Source organism: Setaria italica, chromosome IX, assembly GCF_000263155.2.
Source record: "Setaria italica strain Yugu1 chromosome IX, Setaria_italica_v2.0, whole genome shotgun sequence".
In the NCBI taxonomy this organism is placed as follows: Eukaryota; Viridiplantae; Streptophyta; class Magnoliopsida; order Poales; family Poaceae; genus Setaria; species Setaria italica.
Genome location: NC_028458.1, coordinates 11,187,100 through 11,197,816, shown reverse-complemented (window position 1 = coordinate 11,197,816; position 10,717 = coordinate 11,187,100). Strand labels below are relative to the sequence as shown.

Below are 10,717 nucleotides of genomic sequence, written 5' to 3'. Positions count from 1 at the left end.
TCCCTCTCATATCCAAACTTCTTCTACGCCCATAATGATCTTATGTAGAACCATGCGCCCACACATCAATCTCTTTGCTACTGTTCCTAGCTAGTGACTCTAGAGGCTACATTCAATTTTCACTCATGATTCCTAGTTTTCTCCTTTGACAAGATCGATGCAAGCCCGGAGAAACACCGTACGTGTTCTGTCACTTGACCGAATGCACGGTGATGAAGGAATATGCTGAACACCAGTGCATACAATATAAACGACGACACATTCACTCAGAGGGGTGCACACATATCATGTCAAATCAGTTTGCAGTCCATGCATCCCATCCATCGGTTTGGACCATGTCTCAGTGCTACGCTACACCCCTTCAAAACGGCATACAAGAAAATTATATTGGTGCTCTCTCTCTCTCTCTCTCTCTCTCTCTCTCTCTCTCTCTCTCTCTCTCCACCATCATCGGCCAACCTCCCTAGCTGCTGCATCCCTATAATTGTACCATATCATTACCAAACTTTGCTCCTCTCTCTAGGCATCTACTCGACGCCCTCCTCCTCACCCACACGCACAAACCCCGGCCGGCCCTAGCTATACAGCAACCATATGTCATATGCCACTCATGACCTAATCACCAAGATCCATTTCTCTTCCAACAAGAACAGGCACAGTTCCATTCTCAATTTAGAAGTGCCACATAAACTTGCAATGGCTGCTACTGCCGCTGCGACCGATCTTTCGCTCCATATCAGCCCTCCTTCGCCGGCCGACGCCGGGAGCAGTGGTGGAGGTGGTGGTGAAGCTTACCACGAAACAGAAGGCTTCTTCGCCGCCAAGCCGAAGCTGTGCCTTGGACTTGAGACGGCGACGGCACAACAGGATGGCCAAAGCGACACCCAACAGCAGCGGCTGCACCAACCTAGCCAGATCCAGAGGTTCAAGAAAAGCTCACCAGCGGCGTTATCCGGAGGCACGACGAGATCTGGGAATGGCAGCGGCGGTGGAAAGAGGAGCTCCAGGGCACCGAGGATGCGGTGGACGACGGCGCTTCATGCGCACTTCGTGCACGCCGTGGAGCTCCTCGGCGGCCATGAGAGTACGTTCGAGAACGTCCCTTGTTTCCACCGTTACATCACGTTCTGTTAGATTGTTCAATTGATTCTGCTTCATTTGGTTTTGCACCTGTCCTTAATCACATGAGCTAATTGGCATGGGGATTTAAATTGCTCAAAAGTTGTTTACGTTAGGAATCTCGTTGTTCTTGAATCTCTTCACCTAGACGTTTTAAGAGGTCACTGCTGCTTTGGAATTAATCTTTGGTGAATCTGCCTTCATCCTCTCACTTGAGTGTTGATTCATGCGTCTGCCTATTGCAAAAATTTCAGGTCTAGGCATGGGGTGTTTTCCCTCGTTTTCTTTTGACTTAATTGTAGCTTGCACTTAACTGAATTGTTCAGTCTTGTTAGTACAGTTCCATTTTATTGGTTGCAAAGTAAGAATTGTACCTTTCTTTGTAGGAGCAACACCAAAGTCAGTGTTGGAGCTGATGAACGTCAAGGATCTCACACTGGCTCATGTTAAGAGCCACCTGCAGGCAAGTTATTACTAGAATCTCTACTGTAGCTTCGGTACTTACTGCTTTACTAGTGTTTCTCATGATTCAAGAACCAAACAAAAAGATAGCACTGTTAGATGATCTCTTGATCAGCCCCTTTCACCCTTTTCTTCTTGGCACTGTTCGTAGCTGTCGCCAAGTACTTATTGTCTCTTTCATCCACTTCATTTGACTAATTAATTTAATATACGTCAACTACAACTAACTTATACAATTAGCGCGTTGCAAGAGTAAACCAAATGGCAGCAGAAGGCGGCCCCAGTCTAATCTTTCCCTGCCTTTGTTTTAATTTCTTATTTGCTTGATGTTACTTGACCCAGATGTATCGAACAGTGAAGGGAACGACGGCAGACAGATCATGTGCTGCAGGTAAAACATTACCTAGATGTCAGCTAGCTTGCTTCGCTCCAGAAACATTTCTTTTCCTGAGTTGATATTCTTCAGTAAGGTCATATCAAATAATGCTAGCTGAATTATTGGCGTGGGGCGTGCCTGGTTAATTTTTCCAGTCAGTCCCATAAAGCTAACACTACCGCCATTCTTAAAAAAAAAAGAGTAGTAGCAGTGTTATTTGTCTTTGAGCTACTATTGCAGTAAAATATCTGCAAATTAAATGCTTACTGATCGAATACCCCATACGTTCATACAGACATATATCCCATCTGTATATTTTAAGTGATTTGACGTGCATATATAATTTTCTGCAGGCCATGTCCAGATGAGAGATATGGGCTTTCTGCAGAGGGGTTGTGAAGTGAATGGCTTTGAAGCGTTTAACCACATCACTACTTCGAATACTAGGTTTGTATACATATCGCCGCCTTACTATAATACTGAGCTAGTATTGCATATATAATTCGGTACAGCAATGCCCTATATATTTATTTCCTTTGCATAATATTGATTAATTTAACGCTGCGAAACTGCATCCTCTATTTTGTCGATTTGGATGACTTATGCATCGGATACTTTCTGCGCATGAGTTTTAATGTTTTATGCATAATGCACGGTCGTCAGACTCCCAGCATCATGTCTATCGTTTTTAAGAAAAAAAATTTATCTCTCCTGTCTTTTTTACACTTACTGCTCAATGCACTCGCTCAACCATGTCATATCTATGGCATTATTAAGCCGCTACCAATCATGGGGAAAAGGCATCTTTGAACCACTAGTGTTGCTGTCATGCATCACCCTTCTTGCATTGCATTACTTCTCACCTTCCCTAGCTTCAGTCATGCGCTTTTTCGTGTGTGAGCTGTTCTTCTTCCAACTTTAACAAGTCAAAACTCCACATGTTGCAATAAAGGTTTTTTATGGGATTTTTTTTAACCTGCCACACACCTCTAGGGAACATTTTCTCAATAAAGAGATACCGCACTTGTGGAAAATTAAACTTAGACTATCATGTGAAATGGGTGTATATACTGAGCTTCCCCATAATTCATCTGCAATAATATTGTACTTTCAATCTAATGCATGTTTTCAAAAATCGGTAGGATGGTACTTCTTACCAAACTTTGACCATCGTATGTTAAAAACTGTACAAAACCTTGGGAGTATCTTTCCTTTTTTTTAACCAAAATTTAGTTACAGCAATTTCCATCTGACTAAACTGCATATTATAGCAACATCTTTGGTCAAAATTTAAACAACCGGTCATACACATTTAATGCGAAGGTGGCACTCTTTTTTTCTAATTAGAGGGAGCAGAGGTACACATGTTCATTCATTATGAGATAACTAATAATGAATCCCGTAATTTTATCTGTAGTATGTGTGGAAAGATCATATTAGAGAAGTGATATCCATGCACATATTTCATGTATATGGTCCAAGTATCACGCTATAATAATAAAATGTGGTGCTTAAATTTTCCTAACATAGAAGTCGCAGTATAAACTGTACAATACTGTAGCAGTAAGCATGTCTATTTCATACGCAATATATAATAGTTAAGATCAATTCACCTTCTTTTATTAAATCCTAATACTAGCCATGCGCTTGTTCTCCAATCAGAAAAACAAGTACCCTTTTGACCTTTCCATGGTCCACAAAGCACAACTTTGCTCACAAATATAATTCATTTCATTCATTTGCAAAATCATATGAGAAAATGTAATATGAAGCAATTTTTTAGATAAATCTACTTACATCATTTGCAGATGATTGATTGAAATATTCGTAAAGATATCATTAGCCAAATTTCAATAGTTTGACCACATATACTCTATTTTACTAGGTACTACTATTCAAACCTATACTTCAATATGTAATGTTAGAATCATAGACGTAGAGGTACAATACATTTGATGTTTTTCAATATCCTATATTTGTATGATAATCACTTACCAACGAGTTGTCTAGTTAATTATGCAGTTGTGGCGAGCAATATGTACAATATCAATCAAGCCAAGGTTGGATGCCTAAATTCAAAAACTGAAAACTTCTCTTATTTGTGATAAAAAAAACATGGCTAAAACACATATTGCATGATGAAAATGGAAGATTGGCGGGCAATAATTGAATAAAGAGACAATCTATATCAACATTCATTTAGAAGCTTCTATTCTGTCCTTACTTTGTTGCTAGAAAAGCTTTCGCCTGTATGCGCATACAAACTATAGGTAGTTTGATTTTGAGGTTTCTTTAACTCTATACTAAGAACTATTTTTTTTAAACATCGATTTACATATAGGAGCATTGAGATTAAGACGTTTTGTATGACCACAATTTTCCTTAAAAGATTGAAAACATTTCTAATGTTGCACGGTCATATTATATAACTCTTTCTAGGTCTCCCCTCCCTTTCTAATTAGTCTCTCACCCTTTTAAGGAGCATGATTACTATAAGAAAAAAAGCAAGCCATCCGTACTAAGGATATGCACAATAATGCATGCAAGATGCTTAGACATTAGTGCTTAATGATAGATGTTGTTATTACACGATTAAATACATATGTAAAAGTTAATTCTTACAATGTAAACCGGTGCTTAGATAGACTTAACCACCTTGTTAGCACATATCAAGCACCTGGTGCAAACTCGTCCACTGTACGTGTCCTGTAATAAGCCGTTACTATGATTTTTCTTTTGATTTTTCTGGTGTAATTTGAAAGATCGTGCTAAAGTTATACCATGCCTTATAAATATAGGAGTATATCTTTAGTACGTGTCCTAATAAGCCGACTGTTATTTTTCTTTTGTTCAGTGGGCACCTTACCTCTCAAAAAAAAAGTGATTTTTTTTGCGAGACAGCAATTAAGGTGACTGTACTGCATGTCTGATGGATTCACGTCCTTGGCTGGTGATCCCAAACTCCCACGCATGCAAAAGCTAGTTCTTTGCTGAAACCCTTGTTGGCGTCATGCATGCATATGCCTGCGATGCCCCAACTAATTTGCTCAGATCCCTCTGCTCTGCTGCGCGCACAGGGGATAGAATCGAGCCATCCATCACACACACGCATACTACAGATACAACAGCCAGGGGTAATGCATGCATGGGGGACACGCCTTTAAACGCAGAGAGTAAAGCCTAGCGCGATCGAGTCACATATGCTGCAAGAACATTGTGCTCCATCAGCTACTGGCCAAGCAAGCAGGAGATCATGATGGGCTCCAAGAATTTTTCTCTCCTTGACTCCAAACTTGCATGATGTTGAGGTCTCCCAATATGTGCATGCCATACCATACTTATGTGCAAGAGGCCGGCCGGCTAGGGTACACACGACTGATGGAGGAGTGAGTGCAGTGGCAGGTCTCCTCTCCGATCCTAGTAGCCCCCTTGTGATGATTCATTCACTGTCATTCAGATCCATATCAATTGTCCCCCTGCGCCGCATCAGGGTCAGGGGTCATGCATTGCGTTGCGACGACGATCGAGTGGTGTGGCCGGAATCTTGGCAAGAAACAAGTAGAACAAGACAAGGGGGTGTGCAGTGCAGGGCCGGGGGGACAAGCAGCTCGGCTCAGCTGATCCATCCATCCATCCATCCATCCGTTGCCCTTGACCGAAAGCCTGCGTCCACGCAGCGCCCCTGCCCTAGCCGGGCAGCTTAAATACCACGCACTGCGCTGCACGGTGATGGTGGTCGCGTAGTGGCAAGCATGGACAAGCCAACCTGCCAGCGGCCACTGCATTAACGCACACTCGTCGACACTGGTGCGCTCAGTCCAGTAGTGTTCGATCTGCTTGTTGTGATGGTGAGTGAGTGCGTGGCATGCATTTTGCCTCTGCCTCTGCCTCTGGTAGCCTAGTGAGAGCAACAAGAGCTAGATGCCCAGACACAGCAGGATGCCGTGCCATGCATGTGGCCGGCTAGATCCTCCTCCCCTCTGGTCTGCTGGTCTCGTGCCAGTGTTGGAGTTAATTCCTTGCAGCGTCCTGCTCTGCTGCCCCTGCGTGCATCTCATCTTTGGCCTTGTTTAGTTCCCAATTTGGGAGTGGCCAAATTGGCATTTTGACATAAATGCGCAACTGTAGCATTTCGTTTGTATTTGTGAATTATTGTCCAAATATTGACTAATTAGGCTCAAAAGATTCGTCTCGCAAAGTACAACAAAACTGTGCAATTAGTTTTTGATTTCGTCTACATTTAGTATTCCATGCATGTACCGCAAGTTTGATGTGATGGGGAATCTTCTTTTTGCATAGTGTCAAAGTTAGGAATTTGGGGGTAACTAAACATGGCCTTTGTTCGGGTAATCTGATGATTTTAACTGTTTTTGCCGCATGTTGGGGCCGGTATTCATTGTGTCTCTTCCTCTACGTACCGTACCCCAGTCACGAGAGTTGCGCTCTCTCTCTCTCTCTCTCTCTCTCTCTCTCTCACGCGTACCGGTACCGCGTACGGCCTAGAAGTTGCTAGTACGTACGTACCTGTAGCAACGAAACTACTTTGCCAACGGAAGTGTCGTACAATACAATACCCTACATATATACGGAGTAGTATATAAATATATACGGATATACAAAGTTAATTAGCTAAAAAACAAACTAAACGGTCATATACTTCCTCCATCCCAAATTATAAGTCATTCCAAGAATCTTGGAGAGTCAAAGCATCTCAAGTTTGACCAAAATTATAGAGAAAATTATAAAGATTAAGGACATCAAATAGATATACTATGAAAATATAATTGATGAAGAATCTAATGATACTTAGATGACATCATAAATGTTATTATATTATCATATAAATTTGGTCAAACTCGAGATACTTTGACTCTCCAAGATTCTTGGAATGACTTATAATTTGAGATGGATGAGTATTTAACAATGGAGAAAGCAGCAGATAGCAACTAACTTCAATTAGTTATCTATCAGAGGACGTATGATCGAGAAGTTTCATGTATATGTGAGAATCAAGTCCTTCTGATATGATTGAGGCTACGGTTTCATCTACTGATTGATGATGCACGCTTGCATGATGCAGAATGCTGGCAGCAGGGAAGCAGGAGGTCGCCTGGTGCCTGCGGCCGCCCTTCGCACACCAAAGCGGGCTGCCGCTGCCGCTGCCCTGCCCCTACCTCATGTCTGCCCACCATAACCGCTACTTGCTCTCGCAAGATCATCATCAGGTGATTACATGTTTACATGGTATATAGTATATGATTAGCATCTCGCAATCATATCTCTCACCTCAGCACATACGCACATACACGTACATCGGGTACGCTAGCTGCTAGTACTTTGGATACTACTTACACGGTTTCTCAATCAAAGTGTAGTTCCGTACGTGTGTTGCAAATTGAAGCCTAAAATCTAATGCGTGGTCCATCGGATCATAGGATCGATCAATGTTGTCGATGATCGAACGAATATCGCAATAACTCGGTGGTCCGTAAGACCATAATGCTTCCTGGATGTCTCCATATGAACCCTAAGGATCGATTTAGATCCATCGAAGGATTATTGGAAGTAATTGCTGTACGGGCTTTGAATCATTATTTTCTGCAGTCTGGTCCAAGAAAGGGGTTAAATTAGGGGAGTAATAATATTCTCGATCAGTAGTGTAGGGGACGACAAACAACATATCTTCAATGTTTCTGGCTGGTACTGGCAATACCATCTCTCTCTCTCTCTCTCTCAATTCCTCAGAGCAACTCACTCCAGGCAAAAGTAGAATGTCTTAACTTGAGTTTGGCCCACCGCCAGTGCTTAGTTGAGCCACATGCATGAACATGTTCAACTGTTGCTAGATCCATTTCACAAGAACACTGAACACTTTCTAAATTAATGATATATCTAGTCTTTTTACTTCACGGTCCTTACTTCACAGGATGTAGGCAAGGGATATAGGGCTACAACTGTAAGGGGGTGTTTGGATTCACCCCACTAAAATTTAGTACCTGTCACATCGGATGTTTGGATGCTAATTAGAAGTATTAAACATAGGCTAATTACAAAACTAATTGCATAGATGGAGTCTAATTCGCGAGACGAATCTATTAAGCCTAATTAGCCCATGATTTGACAATGTGGTGCTACAGTAACTATTTGTTAATGATGGATTAATTTGGCTTAATAGATTCGTCTCGCATATTAGCACAGGGTTCTGCAATTAGTTTTATAATTAGCTCATGTTTACTCCTCCTAATTAACATCCGAACATCCGATGTGACACTGCTAAAGTTTAGCACCTAGTATCCAAACAGCCCTAAGAGTTTCCAATCAATCATTCAGCATTGCACTCGATGTGTCAGCTCGGACAAGATCGATTGTCATAACAACAGCTCCGTGCATGATGTTTTGGATCTGCAGGGATGGAGGAGAGGTGCGCAGCAAGACGTCCTGGGTCAGGACAACGTGGCACGGCGTCTGCACACAGGCCTTGCTGACACGGCCGTCAGGAGATCGAATTGGAGCGCAGGTGTCGCGAGCCGCTGGTCGTCGACGGCGGTGCCTTCGCCGTCGATGACCGGCGGCAGGAGCATCAGCGGCAGTTCAGAGCAAGGATGCTGGATGACGGCGATGAACAAGCAGCAGCAGCAGCAGGCGCCATCAAGGATCGCTGCCGTGCCGAACCTAGAGATCAGCCTGGGGAGGCAGGGGTGGCAACATAACCTGCAGGATCAGCAGCAGCGCAGCGGGGAGTCGGCGAAAGAGCTAACCCTCCTCAAGTGCTTGTGAAGTTAATATATAGCTGATTTGCATTATTGATCGTTAAATCAGTTATTCCTACTTAATTATAAAATTTCGTCGAGAATGAGATGTGCAAGCAATTCATCGATCGATCGACGACACTATCTAGAGAGAGAGAGAGAGAGAGAGATTTGGTGTTAGCTTTTTGTAGGCATTTGTAGTTCTATCCATTCGCTTCTCTTTGTGGTAACGAAAGCGATTTGACCTCATGTTCCTCCTATACGCGTAAATAAAAAGGCCACCAAATTAGTTACATGACTTGCATGTAATCTATTTTTGATAATAAAAGAAGATACCCACTCAACTACAGTGGCTACAAAAAAAGTAGAGAAATAATCTAGAGATTCTCGAAAAGACGAGGAAACACCTTAGAAAGATTGAATCACAACTAACGGAACCAAAACATACTTGGTGAGTTGGAAGAAGGTGCCGCTACCTAAACAACTTGGTGGATTGGGATTGCTGGACCTACAGCTCTTTAGCAGGGCATTGCGCTTGAGATGGTTGTGGTATGAATGGGTGGATCCTCATAGGCCGTGGGTTGGCACTGAGACGCCATGTGACTCAGTTGATTAGCAACTGTTTCGAGCTAGCACTGTGGTGACTTTGGGTGATGGATCAAAAGCTAAGTTCTGGAAAAGCAGCTAGTTGGAGGGCAAGGCACCAATGGACATTGCCCCAAATCTGTTCAAGTTAGCTTGGAGGAAAAATAGAACAGTCAAGGATGAGCTGCTCAACTTAAGCAACACTGGAACACTTGGCTGACTTCTTGACACTGCGGGACATGCTTCAAAACATACAAATAAATGAGCAAGAAGATAGCATCAAGTGGCGCTGGACATCTACTGGAAGCTACACCACCAAATCAGCATACTCGATCCAGTTTCAAGGAACTTTCCCATCCCTGAAAGGAGCCATTATTTGGAGGGCACATGCTGAGGGAAAACAAAAAATTTTTGCTTGGCTCCTTGTCCAGAGCAAAATTGCAGACAAATTGTTAGCAAGACAGTGGCCATGTTCACCAATGTGTTCGTCGTGTGATCAGCAACCAGAAACGGCAATCCACATCACATTGCAATGCTGTTATGCAAAGGAGGTATTGTTCTTGGTGTTGAATTGGATGGGCTCAGCAGCAACCTTACTTAATGGTCCAGACGGTAATAGAGTTACAGCTGATGCACCTGATATTCACGAGTGGTGGCACAGGGTGCCCCTTTAAACGCTAAACAAAGGCGATCGGTTGCGGCAATTGTTATGTACACTACCTGGAACATCCGGAAGGAGAGGAATCGGAGGACGTTTGACAATGTTACAAGGTGATCGGATCAGGTTGTGGAGCTCATCAAGACGGACATTCTAACACGACAGAGAGCCTGCGGGACACCGCTTTTGGGAGAGGAAGTGCTACTTTAAGCCCCAGTACTCTAGAGTCAATGAGCATCAAATTTTTCTATGTAATCGTTTCAATCATTTGTACTTATGAACTGCTTTCTCTCTTAAATGCAAGGCAGTGCTCCTGTCAATGTTTCAAAAAAAAAATACTTGGGTCGACTTAACAATATAGGCGACAATAGGTCCATATATACAAACAAGGTCGTGATTTTTGCAGCAATGTACAGAAAACAGACAACAATATCAAGAACCAATTGATTAAATAAGAAATAAGTTGAAAATGAAAGAGCATGAAAATAGCCTATGTGCTATTTTGTTGGGGAAAAAAATTAGGCCCAGCGAATCATGTGGTCTTCTAGGCTCTACAATTTGAGCCCAGAATCGGGTGCCGCTGCGGGAGGGAAGAAGTTTCTTGGAATCATTATGGGCCATAGGCCACAACCCACAGGGCCCAAGGGAAATTTCGCAGCAGTAGTCGTATCTTTTTTTGTTGTGGTGTACCAGCACCACGGTCGGTGAAGCATGTCCATTTTTGCTTAAGAAAACGCAACCAGGATTCCAACTGTCTATATGCAATTT

At 42.7% G+C, this 10,717-nt stretch overlaps 1 protein-coding gene across 1 annotated transcript; it reads left to right on the top strand.

Annotated features, from left to right (window-relative positions):
• Positions 1-443: 443 nt before the first annotated feature.
• LOC101779847 lies at positions 444-9,001 on the top strand. The gene is made up of 6 exons (XM_004982345.2): positions 444-1,084; positions 1,506-1,582; positions 1,924-1,972; positions 2,311-2,404; positions 7,038-7,182; positions 8,366-9,001. The coding sequence occupies exons 1-6, from the start codon at positions 595-597 to the stop codon at positions 8,732-8,734; spliced, it is 1,224 nt and encodes a 407-aa protein (XP_004982402.1). The 5' UTR covers positions 444-594; the 3' UTR covers positions 8,735-9,001.
• The last annotated feature ends 1,716 nt before the right edge of the window (positions 9,002-10,717 follow it).